Source organism: Tupaia chinensis, unplaced genomic scaffold (genome assembly GCF_000334495.1).
Source record: "Tupaia chinensis unplaced genomic scaffold, TupChi_1.0 Scaffold000547_1, whole genome shotgun sequence".
In the NCBI taxonomy this organism is placed as follows: Eukaryota; Metazoa; Chordata; class Mammalia; order Scandentia; family Tupaiidae; genus Tupaia; species Tupaia belangeri.
In genome coordinates, this window is record NW_006160059.1 from 1,701,276 (window position 1) to 1,719,979 (window position 18,704).

The window sequence follows — 18,704 nt, forward strand, 5'->3', positions numbered from 1 at the left end:
GAGAACCAAAAGACTCTGATGCAACTTATTCCTAATGCTGTCCAAAATAATTTAAAAGTGTGAGAGAACTGGCCAAGTCCAAGAATTATTATGAATGTCCCCAAAAAGGCATCCTGAGCAGAGGAAACAATTGCTGGTGGGCTGCTGGGAAGGGCTAATAACATGGGAAGGTAAAGAGGTAGGACTGACATGAACTGTTCAAAAGCATATGCTCCAGGCATCCCTGACAAACCAGATAAACAACCTACTACACTAGGTTTATTGGGATGGCATATGTGCTCTGGTACAGGATATTTAATTCAAATCCTAGGGACAAACTAAAGCTAGCTCAGCCTTTCATAAAAGCTGCACCTAGCTCTAGTGGAGCCCTTCCTTTCCTTCATTCAGGCAACAGAAACTCAATGGGACACACAGTGTGCTTTGACTGTTTGAGTGGTATCATTCAGATGGTGGGGCACCAAGACAATTCTGTTCTTTATGGGCAAGCTAAAATCAGAAGTAATTCTGATTACACTCAATGTCTGCCTCACAGCTGGCTTCGGAATGTAATCTCTGGGGGCAGGCAAGTGGCGTGGTGGTTAAGGGCGCTGGATTCCTACATGGCCGAAAGCAGTTCGAGTCCCAGACCTGGTGGCTTGGTTTCTCGCTTTCCCTTTCTCTCTATATATATCTCTGGTCAAATGAAAAAAAAAATAATAACAAATGAAATTAAATAAATCTTTAAAAAAAGAATGTAAGCTCAGAATAAGATGGCACATGAGGTTTTACATAGCAATCTCACTTTAAACTACTGAAGGTTAAAGAAAACGGCAAAGCCTCTCCATAAACTGAGGGGGAAAAAAAGACAGATACTGGAACAAAATATGCAAAGACAGGTGAAGAAGCTAGTCTGTAAGAAATAACCCCCAAGAATAAAAAAATAAAATAAGAAAACAAAATGATGAGGTTAGATCATTTAAAAAACGGGAACTAGAAGGTGTCGCAATGTAAAATTAGACGTTCTGTGGGACTGACCCACGTGAGAAGGTTCAGGTTTGCATCCGGTGATCTCCCTCAGCATGCTGGACTTGTGTACACTCGTGATTCTGGGCTGTCTGAGGCTGAGAATGATTTCACGTCAGGACCCTGTTAGGGGTGCTCTCTGTCTCTCTTGCTCATGGAAGAAATAAACTTTAAAAACCAGGTGGTGTGGTAGTTAGGTGACCTGACACCCACATGGCCAAACGTAGTTCAAATTCCAGACCCAGTGGCCTGCAAATCGTGCTGCTCATGTGTGTGCATGCCCAAAGTCCTAAAAGGAGAGTGTAGAAGAAGGGATTGTTTACAGTGTGGCCATCCTCCCTGGGGAGTGATTTTTCACTTTCCCTCCTTTGTTTCTCTCCAGTGAGCATTTGATGGCAAAATCCTAGGAAAAGAAAGAAAGAAAGAAAAGAAAGAAAAGAAAGAAAAGAAAGAAAGAAAGAAAGAAGACAAAATAATGACGGGCCAGCATGGAGATTAAGGTGCTGGATCCCACATGGCCAACTGAATGGCTGGAGTCCTAGACCTGGTGGCTTGAGATTCACACAAGGTGCTTGTCGAGTGTGCTAAAACCCCAAGAGGAGACTGGAGGAGAAGGGACTGTGGCACAGCCATCTCTCCTGGGGGGGTGATTTTTCACTCTACACTCCTACTGGCTGGCTGTCTCTTTCTGGTGAGCTCACACACACTGTTGCAAAAACTCATTAAAAAAAAATAAAAGGAATGATGTTAAATAAACAGAGAACCACAATTACAACCCTTCAGAATGAATTAAATTAGAAATAGCTAGAACTGTTTCCACTATGATAAATGCTTTATAAGTAGCATCTTATTTCATCCTCATAAGTCTGTGAAACAGACGTACTATTACTGGTTCTCATTCTGAGCAGTATGAAACAGAGGCATAAAGTTAAGTAATTTGCCCAAGGTGACACAGCTGGTGGGAAATGGAAGTGACACACTTGAAATATGGATTCTTGACACAATCAAAATGCAGAGTGCAAAAGTTATCCAGTAAAAGGACAGTTAGGTCTTAAATGGAGAAAGAACAGAAAATAAAGAAATTATTATGATTCAATTTTATTTATGTATTGTTGTTTACTTTAATTTGACCAGAGAAGGACAGAGAGAGAGAGAGAGAGAGAGAGAGAGAGAGAAATTGAGAAAGCAATCTGCCAGGTCTGGGACTCGAACCATGGTTGGCCATGTGGGAGTCCAGCACCCCCAACCACCATGCCATCTGCTGGCCCCAGTATTACTATTATTATTTTTTGCAAGAAATCACACACACACACACACCCTGGTGTGGGGGGGATGGCCATGCTGCAATCCCTTTTCCTCCACTCTCCTCTTCAGATTTTGGGCACACACGCACATGTACCCAGTGTTAGTTTAAGCCACCAGGTCTGGGACTTGAACCATGGCTGAGTACATGTGAGTCCAGAGATGTAACCAATACGCCATCTGTTGGTCCCTATAAAAATTATTGTTTTAAAGATATACCTTAAGAAGACTTCAGAAAGTTCATCCCACGTGTTCCACCACAGTTCGAGTCCCAGACCCGGCAACTTGGAACTCAGACCGGGCGCGTGTGCATGTGTGCCCAGAGTCCCAAGAGAAGAATGGAGGAGAGGGGACTGTGGCTACTCCCCCTGGGGGGCAATTTCTTGCTTTCTGTCTGTCTTTCTCTCTGTCTTTCCAGCGAGTACACAAGCCCTATTGCAAAAATCTCTCTAAGAAGAAAAAAAAAAAAGTTCATCGAAAAAACTGGGATTTAAATATGAGTTTATTTTGGTGCACAGAATTTCAAAGTGCAGTTTTTTCATAAAAGATTTTCCATGAACTATTTGAAGATCTCTCATCATAGATAAAAGTTCCTTGAAATGAAAGAGAAGCGCACCTGCAAATCAAAATAGCATACCATATTCTAAGTAAAACCAATGAAGTATGGTCAGTACTGAGATGCAATCTGATTATTCTTGACTTTCAAGCTTAGACATGCAAGTCACCCAAAAAGAGGAAAAATAAGACTGTCATAAGGTTGGGGGGAGAAGTGAGAGGAAATACAAACAATGGCTTCACAGCAAGGAGTCAATGAATAGGATCTAAGCTGGAAATATGCAGTTTTAAAAAAACACTGATTTAAAATTCCATTTTTTTTTTTTTGTTGTTGTTCCATATTTTTTTCTCTTAGTCTAAGAAGGGTCTTAGGAAATAAAGTATCTTGGAGGGAAGAAACATTTACCCAAACTTAACAAAGCTTTCATTTTAAACTTTGTTCTATCAATCTCTCCCTCTCCTTTGCCTTCCCAGTGTGCCCTGCCTTTTGTATCTCAATAAAGAGATGTATGAAATAATATTACTTAATGTTTAAATGAGTAATTGAGGGCTTTAGGCTCTAATTTCTCCATTCTTTTGTGTACTGACATGGTATTTTGTAATGTACTTTTATTAAAAAGCCAATTATTCTTTCAAAAAAGAAAATGAGGGTCCTGGTTCCATAGCCTAGTAGTTAAAGGAGCTGGACCCCATATGGCCAACCATGGTTCAAGTGCCAGCCCTGGGTGGCTTGAAAAACATGATGGTCAAACGTGCGTGAGTGCCCAAAGTCTCTACAATATTGCAACAAGATTGTAGCACAGTGATGTCCCACTGTCAGTGCTTTTTTGCTCTCTCTGGAGAGCACATTCTGTCAATTAAAAAAAAAGAAAGAAAAGAAGAGGAAGAATGCGACTTCCATCTTTTCATTTTTTATCAGTAAATATCTTGAGTGACATTCCTAACAATGCTTTTTTTGGGAGAGGTTTTTGCTATCGAGTGCGTGTGCTCGCTAGAAAGACAGGGAGAGAGAGAAAAACAGAAAGCGAGAAATCACCCCTTAGGGAGGATGGCCATGCCATCATCCCTTCTCCTCCATTCTCCTTTCTGGATCTTGGGCATGCACACACACGTACCTGGTGTGAGTTTTAAGCTACTGGGTCTGGGACTTGAACCTTGGTCGACTACATAGGAGTCCAGCAACATAGCCATTATGCCAACTGCTGGTCCCAACAATGCTATTTTATTTGAGAGACTTTTGCTATAGGGCATGAACACATGATGGAGAGACAGAAAGACAGAAAGCAAGAAGTCACACTCCAGGGAGAATGGCCCTTCTCCATTCTCCTCTTAGAGTTTGGACACACACACATGCCCAGCATGAGTTTCAAGCTGATGAGTCTGGGACTCGAAACCCAGTCGATCATATGGGAGTTCAGCGTCTTAATCACTGTGCCACCTGCTGGGCCCAACAATGCTATTTTTTTGAGTGACCTTCCAAATAACCCTTCCTGAAAAATAACCCTGAGGTTAGCTGGTGCCACAGTGATTAAGATGACTGGATCCCACATGGCTGACTGTGTGGTTTGAGCCTGGACCCAGTGGCTTGAAAATCATACTGGGCACATGTACATGTATGCACAACATCCCAAGAGGAGAATGAAGGGATTGTGGCTTGGCCATTCCCCAAAAGGTGCTTTCTCACTTTCCCTCTCTCTCTTTCTCTGTCTCTCTCTGGAAAGTGCACATGCCCTTTAGGAAAAAACAATTTAAAAATAACGCAGAATAAAATAGCATTCTAAATGAATTGCTGAAGGATACACATACATTACACTATACCGTAATAAAGCAAAATAAGAAACCCTGACAGGTTAGCAAGTAGCACAGCCAGCTTTTGCCCTGCCCTGCAGGTATCTGCACACCATGAAACACCTAAGCTCTATGGTCTCCAGTTTGTATAGAATATGAATGACATGAAAGAAAACCCAAGATGGAGACAGTAATATAAGATACAGCAAAAAAGATGAAAGAGAAATAACTCTTGAAATGCAGGAAACAGAGAAGAAACTTGACTGTCATGGCCCTGGCATTTGGTTGAAAAAAAGAAATAAAAATTTCACTTGAGATTTGTAATGACAAGATGGGCTTTACTCAGGCTCCTGGTCCAAACACATACTAATATGTATGTGTAATCCAAAAACAAAACAAAACAAAACAAAACAAAAAACAAACACAAGAGGCTTAAATCTCCTATTACTAGGACAAGATTGGCAAATATAAACATATATTTTCTGGAGGAAATGAACTTAGAACCCAAGAAAATTCCACATACCATATTCCAAGGAAAATGATTAGCTCTCATTCAAAAATCACAAAGTATATTCTTGGCAACAAGGCACCATAAAAGCAGGAAATGGAGGGAACCAGCAGTTAGCGTAATGGCTATGTCGCTAGACTCCCACGTAGGCGAGCACGGTTCGCGTCCTGGACCCGGTGGCTTAAAACTCACGCTGGCACGTGTGCGTGCATGCCCAAGATCCCAAGAGGAGAATGGAGGAGAAGGGATTGCGGCAGGACCATCACCCTGGGGGGTGATTTCTCGCTTTCTGTCTCTATGTCTCTCTCTGTCTGGTGAGCACATGCTCCCTATAGCGAAAACCTCTCAAAAAAAAGAAAAAAAAAAAAGCAGGAAACAGATCAACAAATATCTTAGGTTTCAGTATCTTTAGGCAAAAAACATAAATGAGGAGCTTAAAAATATCGTCACAAGATTAAGTACAAAATGAAACAGACTTCCAGTATTAAAAAAGTAAAACAGGTTGAGTTTAAACTCAGTGGACCTATGCAATACTAACCACAGTAGAATAGAGTAGTAAACTAGAAGAAAATTTGAGAAAAATTACAAAAACCATAAACCAAATAAACAGATAAAATATGAAGAGTCAGGACCAGCTCTGTTGCTGGATTCCCATGTAGTTGACTGTGGTTTGAGTCCTGGACCAGGTGACTTAAACTTAGGCCTGGCACGTGTGCGTGCATGCCCGAGATCTTGAGAGGAGAATGAAGAAGGAACTGTGGCGTGGCCATCCCCCCGGGGGGTGATTTCTCGCTTTCTGTCTGTCTTTTTGGCGAGAGCACACGCCCTATTGCAAAAACCTCTCCCCCACTAAAAAACAAACAAACAAAAACAAAACAAAACAAAAGAAATATGAGGAGTCTTTAAAAAGTTCATGGAAAATATATTATAAAAAAATGTGCATGAATTTTAAAATTCTTTTGCATCAAACTTTAAGTTCATGTTCTCCAAACTTTCTAAAACCCCCTCAAAAACAGAAGACACATGAAAATGAAAGTGGGAAACAGAATTCCAAAAGAAGACAACAGAGAAAACAGAAAAGGGATAATAATAGAAAAAAAAACAAAAACCAAAAAACAAAAAAAAACTAATGAAAACCTTTTAGAATTGTTCAAATATAATTCTCAGATTTAGAGAGGTCAGTCCATTTATATACTATTTAACTGATAAATTTGTAATATCCTCCACATGACTATAAAAGTATCCTTTTCATTATTATTCTTCAATTTTCTTTAAAGATTTTGTGGCTTACTGTCCCTCCCCCCTTACATTAGAACAGAAGGGTAATTCATTTGCTTAGGTCTCACTTTCTTTTTAACTTTTTTTTTCCTCATAGAATGCTATGGAAAAGTACAAGTTAGTAGCACTCTGTAATTCAGAAACGTTCTTAAGTGAACGACCTTAGGTCACTTATCTTACATTTGGTTTTTAGAAGAATTTGTTTTAAGGAAACCACAAGGGACCAAAGTGCATTTTAAACAAGTGTCTGGGTCTCACTGCTAACTCACCTCCATTTCCTGCCTTAACCATTCTTCTAGTTCTGTATTCTTCCGAGTTTGATGTGCTATTAGATCTGATCCTCCAATGATGTGTGGAAGTTTTCCTGCTCCAGGATATGCAACCTGTTAAATAATACAAAAGTGAGATTAAACATTAACAAATTAAGATGACTATTTTTTTTTTTAAAGTTTAAAAAGCAGAGATTGTAAATCATGCATGGTGTAGGTGTCAACGACATTAAATGAAAGTGAGACCTAGCTCTGCTAGATCCATTAGTTTTTGTCCTCATGTCTTCTCTAGCTATTACTATGTCCAGATCTAGACATGTATGGGTATTTATGTTCAAAGAAGAATTTAAGGTTTTTAATTTGGAGTTTTTATTAGAAAATGGCTTTACCTTATTATCTAATAATTAAAGCAACTAAAGGTACACACACATATATATTATATAAAACACTGTATTTTGTTCTAACGATGTCAAAATAGGCTAACTCAATAGCCAGATCCCACTTGGCTGACCCCACAGTTTGAGTCTTGGCTTGAAAAACATGCTGGTACATGAACCCCAAATCCCAAAAGGCTGGAAAAGTAGAGAAGAAGGGATTATGGTGTGACCATTTCCCACGGGGAAGGGGTGCTCTCTCCCTTCCCTCTCCCACCCTGTGTCTCTCCGGTAGTGCACATGCTCTGTGGTAAAATAAAACAAATAAATAAAACTAAAAGTTGAAGCCTTGTCTAGTACTGATAAAAGATTAAGTCTTTTCAAAATTTTCTAGTTTATATATCCCTAGCAGATTTTGAAAAGGCAACAATTTATAGTTCTTATAAATTCTGAACCGGGGCTGGCAAGTGGCTTGGTGGTTAAGGGTGCTGGACTCCCACATGGCTGACTGCGGTTCAAGTTCCAGACCTGGCAGCTTGCTCTTGCTCTCTCTCTCTCTCCCCCTCTCTGGTCAAACTGAAATAAATAAGTGAATGAATAAATAAAGTTAAATAAAATAGTTTAAAAAAAATAAATTCTGAACCATTCTAAAGTAACATGGTGATGTTCAGACAGGGGCAGAAAATCAGTTCTGTGAACTTCATTTGCATAGCAATAAAGGCAATTAACACATGAATATGCCAGCTATGTGCTGTTACCTATACTCAACTTAGTACCAGGCTAAACAAAGTCACAAAAGATCAGAGAAATCACAAGGCCAGTCATGGCATCACCTGCTGATTAATATCTGACAACAACCGGCTTTGCACTCCATTTCCTCTTCTCCCCTTTTCTGCCCTATAAGATAAAAAACCTGAGGCTGGTTCCAGGTGGCCACTTTTTATAAGTCAGGCCCACCTATTCTTAGCTTTTCTATACTTGTATGTCCTTGTGTGTTTATTTTTATGTTTATTTCTAATCCACAGCACCCCCACTCAGAAAAATGTGTTCTGCCAAGCAGGTCCTGGCAAAGAGGTATAAAAAGAAGAAAATTTTATGTAAAAATGCCCATCAAACACATTGCTAATATTATATTTAGAAAATAAGCAATGAATTCTTAATATTAATGAAATCTGAATTTCAATATATGAAGTGGAGAGGACATTTTAAATTAAGTCTTCATTATTTTTTATTTCCTTTTTTTGGGGAGAGGTTTTTGCTATAGGGCACGTGCGCTGGGCAGACAGAGAGAGACAGAGAGACAGAAAGTGAGAAATCACCCCCCAGGGGGTTGACCACGTCGCAATCCCTTCTCCTCCATTCTCCTCTCGGGATCTTGGGCACGCACACACACGCGCCCAGCGTGAGTCTCAAGCCACCAGGTCCGGGACTTGAACCCCGGTCGACTATGTGGGAGTCCAGTGACATAGCCATTACGCCACTTGCAACTTGAGAAGATGATGGTTACCAGCCCTGCATTGCCTCAGGGAAGAACAGGAACTACTCTACCATTCTTGAGGAAGCCAGATACCGGAGAATTTCTCTGCCTATGGACAGTGAGAAGATGATGGTTACCAGCCCTACATTGCCTCAGGGAAGAACAGGAACTACTCTACCATTCTTGAGGAAGCCAGATACCCGAGGATAGCTCACGCTGTAGAGCCCCACGGCACCATTCCTACAATGGCGGATCCGCATGAGACCCACCCTTGATCCAACATTCAATGGAATCTATGATCCCTATTGTTGAAAACTTTAAACTTGTGGCCCTTCTCCCTTTACTTACAGGTATCACATTTTCAATGGTTCCCCTGGAAGACAACTGTATATAGCAGAGATAGTGTAATGGGAGAGGGGGAAAGGGCAGAGGGTCAAAGATAGGATAAAAAACATATATGTATGTATACATGGTATGAAAGTAGAAATGGAATATTATTGATGATAACATGCTTGATTAAGTCACTATGTAGTTTGTCCTAGATGGGAAACTACATTTAGAATGTTGTGATGATGCTCAGGGAATGAGTGTTAGGTAATATAATATTAAAAAAGAAAAAAAAACAGGATTACAGGATAGCAAACATTTTTGAGTAATCCAAAGAGATTTGCTTAGCTCCCCAAAGAGAATAACCATCAATGAAGAGCAACTTAACTGCTTTTTCCTAACATGAAGGTAAGTTCAATACTGTATCGGAAGTACAGGTGAAATCTTTTTCTAAGCAATATGTTATTGAAAAATGGAGCTAGGCAACTGGACAATGATGCAGCCTTAAGATGTGATGCTCTGTAAGGTTAGCCCATATGGGAAGGTTCTGGATTTGCATCCAGAGGCCTCCCTAAGTATGCCAGACATAATTATAAATAAAAAAAAAGCAAGAAATGGAAAAAAAATTCAATCTTGATGAAATCTGTTTTATTATTGGTGTTTTGGTGTGTTTAATATATTCATAAACTGTCAAATCATGTCCTCTCTAGGGTACTTTTTAAAAAAGTACTCTTAAAAATCATTTTTTTGGAGAGGTTTTTGCTATAGGGCGTGTGTGTTTGCCAGACAGACAGAGACAGAGAGACAGAAAGTGAGAAATCACCCCCTGGGGGGATGGCCACACCACAATCCTTTCTCCTCCATTCTCCTCTCGGGATCTTGGGCACACACACACACACACACACACACGCACCCAGAGTGAGTTTTAAGCCACCGGGTCTGGGACTCAAACCAAGGTGAACTACATGGGAGTCCAGTGACATAGCCATTACGCTAACTGTTGGTCCCTTAAAAATCATTTTAAGCAGAAGAAATAGCATCAGTTTTCAACATACCCTGCTTTCATTACTGCTTTCAAATACCGTAGGCGTTAAGTACCACTAAAACACGGATGGATGGTATTTCTAAAAACATTTCAAACACTGCCCTCTTGTGATACAGCTCAAAAAATACCTACCTTTTTGAATTTCTTGAAATTCTTCAGTTGACCATAATCATTGTTTGTAAAAGATAGTTTTCTGGTAGTAGAGTTATCAACCACCAAGGATCTAAATTCAGTCACTAATACCTTTCTTGGAAGCATCTCAGTATCAACATGAAGGTCGTCATTGTTCTTAAATGGAGATATGAAGAGTAAGTGAGAAAAAGGAGAAGGAAAAATAAAATTACTTGTTGCTTAAAGATTTACAGAAAAAAGTTCAAATACCAAAAAAAAAAAAAAAAAAAGAAAAGAACCAGCAAAAGAGGTTCATTATTGATAGCTGAACTTTGTATTTGAGATCAAGTATCAATTTCTTACATTTTGTTTTGTTTTGTTTTAGATTGCTACCAGGTATGTGTGTTCACCAGAGAAACAGAGACAAAGAGAGAGAGGGAGAAAGTAAGTGCCCCATTAAAGCATGATTACAGTGCAATCCTTTCTCTATTTCTCCTCCTGTTGGGATCTGGGGCATGCAAATGCACCTGACATGTTTTCTAGGGCCAGGACTTGAGCCATAGTCAGCCATGTGGGATCTAGCTCTCTTAACCACTACAAGGGTAGCCCCAAATATCTATTTCAAAAACAGAAAATTACTTAATCAAGTACTCTATAATTTTGGAAATATTTATAAAGTACTCATCTGTGACAAAAGGCTAAAAACCATACATTATTTTTAACTTCTTAGCTTATTCTAACAAATAACATTTCAATAAGCAATTTAGCTTCTTTTGTATGTATATAACTTTCTTTTTCTAGAGGCTTTTGTCTTAAGGCATGTGTGCTCACCAGGAGAGCAAGAGAGACAGAGACCATGAGAGGGAAAGTGAGAAATCACCACCCTGGTAGGACAGCCATGCTGAAATCCCTTCTCCTCCATGCTCTTCCTGGAATTTTGGGCATACATGCACACATGCCCAGCATGTTTGGAAGCCACTGGGCCCCTGACTCGAACCACGGTCAGACATGTAGGAGTTCAGTGATGTAACCACTATCCACCTGCTGGCCTCAGTATATAACTTCTTAACATGAAATCTCAGCACTGTCTGCTGCTTTTCATTAAGATTCTTCACTGGAATTATATATTTATCTATAAATCCTCATCTACTGTATTTAAATTTTCTTGGATTCTCAATAGTTTGTATTTTAAAAAAATATTTAACACGTAAAAAAAATCGGTCACTAATTCTGGACACAATAAATGACAAGCCATTTTAAAAATTCCAAACTAGAGGGCCGGCAGGTTAAGGGCGCTGGACTCCCACACGGTTGACCACAGTTTGAGTCCCGGACCTGGCGGCTTGGTTTCTCGCTTTCTCTATCTTACTCTCATTCTCTCATTCTGTTATTCTCTGATCATTTAAAAAAAAAATACATAAAGAAAGTTAAAGTAATCCTAAAAAAATATAAACTAAGAGTTATTAAATCAGCCTAAAGATTCTCCCTGCTATCATTCAATTGTTGGATGATATTCTTTGCTTTGTGTCATTTACTGTTGTGTCATTACTATCTATTAGGTCATCAGGAAAGTCATGACACATTCTTGCATAGAAAAACGAAAAATATGTCATGACTTTCCCAACGACCTAACAGTTAGTTAAAATCAACATTGTTAGAGCTGCTTAAGGCTAACCATCTTAGTTCTTTTTAAGTGTAGAACTATATAACTCACGTCAAAGTTATTAACAGGTCCACAACAAAAGCAGTTGGGGAAAATACAGGATAAGGAAGAAAAGGTTCATACCCTAACAACACAATGTAACTGAGGTTTCCATGACAACAGTGGCCTAATACTTTGAAGCCACTACAAATATTTCAATATCCAGTACTTAATTTTATATAAATAACCCTGTGTGAAAAGTGTTAACCTCATTTTTATAAAAAAGATTTGAGGATCATAAGTGAAAAAAATGACTTGTTGAAGGTCACATATGTAAGGAATAGAGGAAGCAAGGAATTATACCTAGGCTTCCTTCATGGCTATAATATGATCTTACCCATTTCACAATAGGCACAATCATGAAATAAACCAAAATTACAGAAAGAAAAAGAGTAAATCCTAAGAATGTCAAATGACCAAAACTGATGAAACTGATGGCAAAATGATTATAAAAAATTAAATTAAAATGTTCTCACGGATACTTCTTCTTTGTTCGACCATACTGGTTCTTTCTTGAGCTCACATTTCTTCCTAATTTCATTTTCTTGCTGATGAAATAAAATAAAAAAATACTGTTTATAGGAGTTATCTTTTTAAAACTCATAGAGATATTCATGATATGACATAGTCATTTGACTTTCAAGTATCTTTTCCTAAAGAAATTAGGAGATGAAAATAAAAATATGTGAAGACAGAGATACTATAAGAGCAAAAAACTGGAAGCAATTTAAGCTCATATGTAACAATATGAGAAAATGATCATAATATAAATAAAAAATGGTTATAAAACTACATTAATTCTAATTCGGCAAAATAAGATAAAAAAAAAAACAAAATATTAATTATGGTTCCTGTCTGTTTTCATTTCCCACATTTACATATTATCATGTATTCCCTTCACAATCAAAAAGAAAAACATTTAAAAGTAATTCTACTTAAATTTAAGCTTAAAATAAAACCTCTGGTCATGCTTAAGCCAAGAAAAAACATATCATTTCAAGGTATGTGTTTATAGTAAAAAACTGGAGGCTGGCCTGCATAAAATTATAGTATCTTTCATATTCACATAACCTGATCATGCTCTAGACAAAACTGCATGACATAAATTTCTTTCTAATATTTTCAATAAAACCTACAATCTCCTTATACACAAAAGGGGACATGTCATTTTTATAAAAATTTCAATTACATGGGGCCAGCAGGTGGCATGGTGGTTAAGGGCCCTGGACTCTGCATGGCTGATGGCAGTTCAAGTCCTAGACCTGATGGCTCGCTTTCTCGTTTTCTCACTTTCTCTCTCACATACACGCACATGTGTGCTGGCCCTCTCTGGTCAAATTTAAATTAACCAATAAATAAAATTAAATTAAATAACCCTTAAAAGAAACACAAAAAGTGATGAGGAATTCATCTAGAAAGGCCTTTAACCTATCCCCTCCCCACCTTGCAGTTCCCTGGAAAGTAGACTTGATGACTGGAGGGACAGGTCCATAGAGCAGAAAGATAGTCACCTAGGAAGTTAAAACGATGAAAAGCAGCTTTAATGACCTATTTCTGGACTTTTATTATTTTTTTTTTAAGAGAGATTTTTACTATTAGGGCATGTGAGCTTGTCAGAGACACAGAGCGACAGAAAGACATAAAGCAAGAAATCACCATCCAGGGGATACGGCCATGCTGCAATACCTTCTCCTCCATTCTCCTCTTGGGATTTTGGGCACACACGCATGCATATGTGCCTGGCATGAGTTTTAAGCTGCTGGGCCGGGACTCGAATCACAGTTGACTAGTGGGAGTCTAGCAACATAACTATTACGCCATCTGCTGGTCCCCTGGGTTTTTATTGTTTTGTTTTGTTTTTATAGGCAATAAAACAAAAATCTACCAGGCCAGGAGATGGCATGGAAATTATGGTACTGGATCCTACATGGCCCACTGTGTGTTTTAGTCCTAGATATTGAGGTTTGAAAATCATACTGAGCAAGTGTGTGTGCATACCCAAAATCTTGAGGGGAGACTGGAGGAGAAGAGACTGCAGTGTGTCCATCTCCCTAGGAGGTGTGTGGGGGGTGTGAGTTCTCACTTTTCCTCTCTCTCTGTGTCTCTCTCTCTCTGTCTGGTCAGCGCCATGTGCCATAGAGGAAAAAAAAAAAAAAAAAAAAAAAATATCTATCTACCTTGTTTAAGCCACTGACTTCAGAATTTTTAAGACATCAAAGGAATCCTTAACTAACACAATGAGGGACCAACCTATGGCTAGGAAGAAAATAGAAACGTACTGAATGAGGATGTCTGGGGCTTTGGCCTGGAAATCCATACTTTTTTTTAAGAGAGATTTTTGCTATAGGGAGCATGTGCTCGCTCACAGGACAGACAAAGAGAGACAAAGAAATGGAAAGCAGGAAATCTCCCTGTAGGGGGGATGGCCACACTGCAATCCTTCTCCTCCATTCTCTCGAGATTTTGGGCTCGCGCACGCGCACACACACACACACACACACACACACACACACATACATGCCTGTTGTGAGTTTCAAGCTTGTGGGTCCAGGACTCGGAACTCGGAACTGTAGTTAGCTAGCTGAGTGGGAGTCCAGTGCCTTAACCACCCAATGGTCCAATCCATACTTTTTTTTTTTTGAGAGGTTTTTGCTATAGGGCGCGTACGCTCGCCAGACAGACAGAGAGACAGAAAGCGAGAAATCACCCCCCAGGGGAGTGGCCACACTGCAATCCCCTCTCCTCCATTCTCCTCTCAGGATCTTGGGCACGCATGCACACGCGCCCGGCGTGAGTTTAACCCACCGGGTCAGGGACTCGAACTGCGGTCGACTACATGGGAGTCCAGCGACAGTCATTACGCTAACTGCTGGTCCCAATCCATACTTTTAAAGAGCTCACCAGGTGACTCTTGATGTAGCTGTTACACAGAGGGCATTTAGAATTCACTTGTAAAAAGTAACAAATAATGATTATTTCCTCATGTATATGAAGATGCCACTGTATAGGCTGAAAAAGACATACACTTTAGTTTTTTCATAGTGGTAGTAGATTTACACAGTACTTCATATATAGTAGGTTCTCAACTGCTCAGCAAATCAACTGCAACTTCTAATCACAAATCCTTCTCTTTTCACTTATTCCTGTCCTTAACCTGTAGCTACTGGGTTGTCAGGAAAGTCATGACTCAATTTAAAAAAAATTTTTTTTAGATATTTTTGTTACAAGGCATGTGCGCTTGCCAGAGACAGAGAGACAGAAGGCGAGAAATCACTCTCCAGAGTGGGATGGACACACTGTAATCCCTTCTCCCTTCAGGATTTTGGGCACGCATGCACACCCACCATGTGTGAGTTTTAAGTCACCAGCTTCAGGACTTGAAGTGCAGTCAACTATGTGGGAGTCCAGTGATATAACCGCTATACCATCGGCTGGTCCCAGTCATGACTCATTTTTGCATAGAAAAACAAAAAAATATGTCATGACCTTCCTGACAATCTAATATTATATTAGGTTGTCTGAAAAGTCATGATGTGTTTTTCCACGCAAAAACCCATCGTAACTTTTCAATGACCCAATAGGAGATGACCACAACCATGAACAAGAATGGAGCTAATGCACCCATTTAGAACAGAAAGCTAAATTTTAATTTTATAAGTCTGTATTCTCATCTAATGAGCCAGCTAGTCTACACAGCAGGGCAATATACTGACAGACAAAACAGGAAATAATCTGTTTCCTCAGACCAAAGTGAGTATGATAAATTTCATGAACTAACATTTATGAAAATAAGCCAGGATATTAAAGAGCAAAATGAAAATTTCTAGTGGTCTTATACATGTTTATCCTAAAAATTTATTTAGGAGATACTTTGTTTTACTAACTTCTTTCGCCTTTCTGTGTCTATTTATTCTCTTAAGGTATCTCCTTTATTTACCGTCATGGTCAAGTGCCTTTTATGGCAGTTCAACTTAATCTGGAACTCTATTAATAACAGCTATGTATTAGATCATCAGGAAAGTCATGATGTATTTTTCTATGTTTTTTTTTTTTTTTAAGAGGTTTTTGCCATAGGGCGAGTGCGCTCGCCAGACAGACAGAGAGATTCAGAGAGACAGAAAGTGAGAAATCACCCCCCAGGGGGGATGGCCACGCCGCAATCCCTTCTCCTCCATTCTCCTCTCGGGATCTTGGGCACGCACACACATGCGCCTGGCGTGAGTCTCAAGCCACCAGGTCCGGGACGCAAACTGCGGTCGACCACATGGGAATCCAGCGACATAGTCATTACGCTAACCGCTGGTCCCTATTTTTCTGTTTTTTCAAGCAAAAATGCATCATAATTTTTCTGACAACTCAATATAATCATTTTTGTTAATCATTTATTTTCTGTTGTTGAAGAGTCACTATGATTAACTTTTACTTAGGACTAAGAATTATACTTAATACTGGGTGTTGAAGATGTTACTTTTTTTTTTCTCAAGTAGATATAACAAATGTTAATACAAAACCACAAGTACTTAATATTTTGAGTTTCTAATCACAATAATTCTTATGAAAAATGTTACTTACAGATATTTTACTATTTCCTGGTAGTGTTTCATCACTGAAAATGTCATTTGTTTCTATACTCATCCTTGGTCTTTTCTTAATATTAGTATCTTCTTCTTGTTTTTGAACTTTCACTTCAATTTCTAACTCTGGTTTTGTGTTCTTAAAAAGCTCTTCCAACACCTCATCTTCTATGGTCAAATCATCAATATCTTTTCTTTTTTTTGATCTTAGATTTTCTGTAGAAAATGATTTATTGGCCAGATTTTTCATACTGGATTTTAAATCTGTATCTGTAAATAAGTTATCTGATTTTTCATCCATGGATTCATTCTGAGATAGATGTTGCTCCTTATTTTTCCACAATGAGGGTGTAGCAGGCTGTGTTTGTTCTAAAAGAGAACAAGACATTTCTATTCTTGCTGATTTAGATGAAGACATTTCTTGATTTTCTTCGTCCCTTTCCCTTAAATTCAAAAAAGAGAAGAAAACAAAACCAGAAAATGAAGACAGCTAAGTCATGCCTTAGTCTGGCAATATTCACCACTGACTCCATCTAATCCACAACATATCCTTAATTCTATTATCTAATGATACATTGGGAATCAACAAACAGTTGATTTCAACAAGCTGAGAGTACGTAACGCTCAGACAGTCTACTGTTTCGATAGGACTCATCAACCTCGGGCTAAAGTAGTAGTAGCAGATAAATCAATGTGGAGGACATGGTAGAAAAACACAAAAATACAGAAGACCTGTTGCTAGGAGACATCAGCTTACTTTATAATATAGGGTATTTATAGGCAGAGAAAAATTATCCTGAAAATATAACTTAATGGATTAATGAGAGCTAGATTCAAGATAATTAAACAGAGTTGATAAATCTAGAATACGGTATCAACTATATACTGCAAATGTTATGTGAATATGTCACTAAGTGTTTTCTCCAAAATACTGTATCATTCACTCACTAAGTATGGTACTAAACATTTTATTTATGCAAATTAGACTGAAGCTCATAGGGGACACAGAGACTTTGGTTTCTGCTCTCCAGGAATTGGCTGAAGTCATCTTGAACTGCAGTGATAGTCTATCAACCCTAACTTAATGTCAGAATAGATTGATCAAGGATTTTTGTAATAATTTAGGTGGTCAGAGCTTGAATCAGTGAGCTGGCAACACAGATAGTTTGAAAGGAAGAGAATGATAAAGTACCAAAAATAAGAATCAAAAATTTGGTTTGAGAAGGTAGAAGAGAATGAGGCAAAGACTATAATAAACTACTAAAAAACACACGTTCAGTGAGAGATTTAGGTCTATTATCAGAGACAAAAGCAGAAAGTTCCTGTGGAAAAGCAGAGGTGAAGCTTAAGGGAGCAGTTAGGCTGATATACTGAAGCATTCACAGTGTTAACAGCAGTAAGAGGGGGAAAATAAGCCCTTAAAGAGGGCAAAGAGGAAAGTCAGAGAGGTCAAAGAACTCAGGTCGCAGCTACAAAACTCAGGCGCATCCCTAACATAGTGGTGCACGCAGTAGGGCATTGCTGCACAGCAGTAGAAACTTAGAAGGCCCAGGTTCAGATCTTAGAGTGACCTGGATATGCTGGTTTTCTCACACATGCCTGTGATCCTGGCTGATTTGGGAACTGTAGCCTGGCAAGACCCTGTCAAGGGTACATGTCTCTCTCTCGCTCATAAAAGAAATAAACTACACCAAAAAACCCAGGCCAGCCCTAAAGCATAGTGGTTAAGGAAACTGGATCCACATGGCCAACCATAGTACAAATCTTTTCCACAGCCGCTTGAATAATGTGCTGGGCATATATGAGTGCACGCCCAAACTCCTGACAGGTTGGAGAAATGAAGATGGGACTGCAGCATGATCCTACTAGAGATTGGGATGCTTTATCTCTCTCTCTTTCTGTGTCTGGTTAGTGCAAGCACTCTCCAGGTTAAAAACAAACAAACGAAAGACACCAAAAAACAAGAATTAAAAATGAGAGGAGACGGTGAGGAGGAGAAAGATCCAAGAGTTAAATGTTACCACCAAAACGACACAGGGCTGGCAATCATATCAATGGTTAATTTGGGGATGTCATTTCAAAATGATATATACTACTGGTTAGGAGATAGTTCAGAAAGAAATGGGAGAAATCAGAAGAATCATTTCTGAGAAGTTTAATAGTCACTGAAAATGACGCAAGACAGTAGCTAAAGGAAGAAACCAGATCGGGGAAGATTTTCAAACAATAAAAGTGAGGTAGAATTTTTCAAAGAAAGGAAAAGAATCTAGGAAAAAAGAGTAAAAATACTAAAAAGTAAGAAAAGAATTGAGAGAGTGCGGTCCTAGAAGGAGCGAGACAGGTAATCAAAGGAACAATCAGAAAAGTGATTTTGGAACTGAGTATGGGAAAG

General features: G+C 38.9%; 1 protein-coding gene across 3 annotated transcripts in view; it reads right to left on the reverse strand.

The window, feature by feature from the left end:
* The window catches only part of NBN (nibrin), a 65,272-nt gene that overhangs the window by 5,095 nt on the left and 41,473 nt on the right, over positions 1 to 18,704 (reverse strand). The window contains exons 11-15 of one of the 3 annotated variants that reach the window (XM_014591238.2): positions 16,311 to 16,755; positions 12,215 to 12,286; positions 10,058 to 10,213; positions 6,703 to 6,816; positions 2,853 to 2,920 (exon numbers count right to left, since the gene is read on the reverse strand). In XM_014591238.2, coding sequence (XP_014446724.1) covers positions 2,882 to 2,920; positions 6,703 to 6,816; positions 10,058 to 10,213; positions 12,215 to 12,286; positions 16,311 to 16,755 — 826 coding nt within the window. In that variant the 3' untranslated portion in view covers positions 2,853 to 2,881. Of the gene's footprint in view, positions 1 to 2,852; positions 2,921 to 6,702; positions 6,817 to 10,057; positions 10,214 to 12,214; positions 12,287 to 16,310; positions 16,756 to 18,704 lie in introns of those variants that run through there. The other 2 variants (XM_006157551.3, XM_006157552.3) reach the window with 2 other exon arrangements.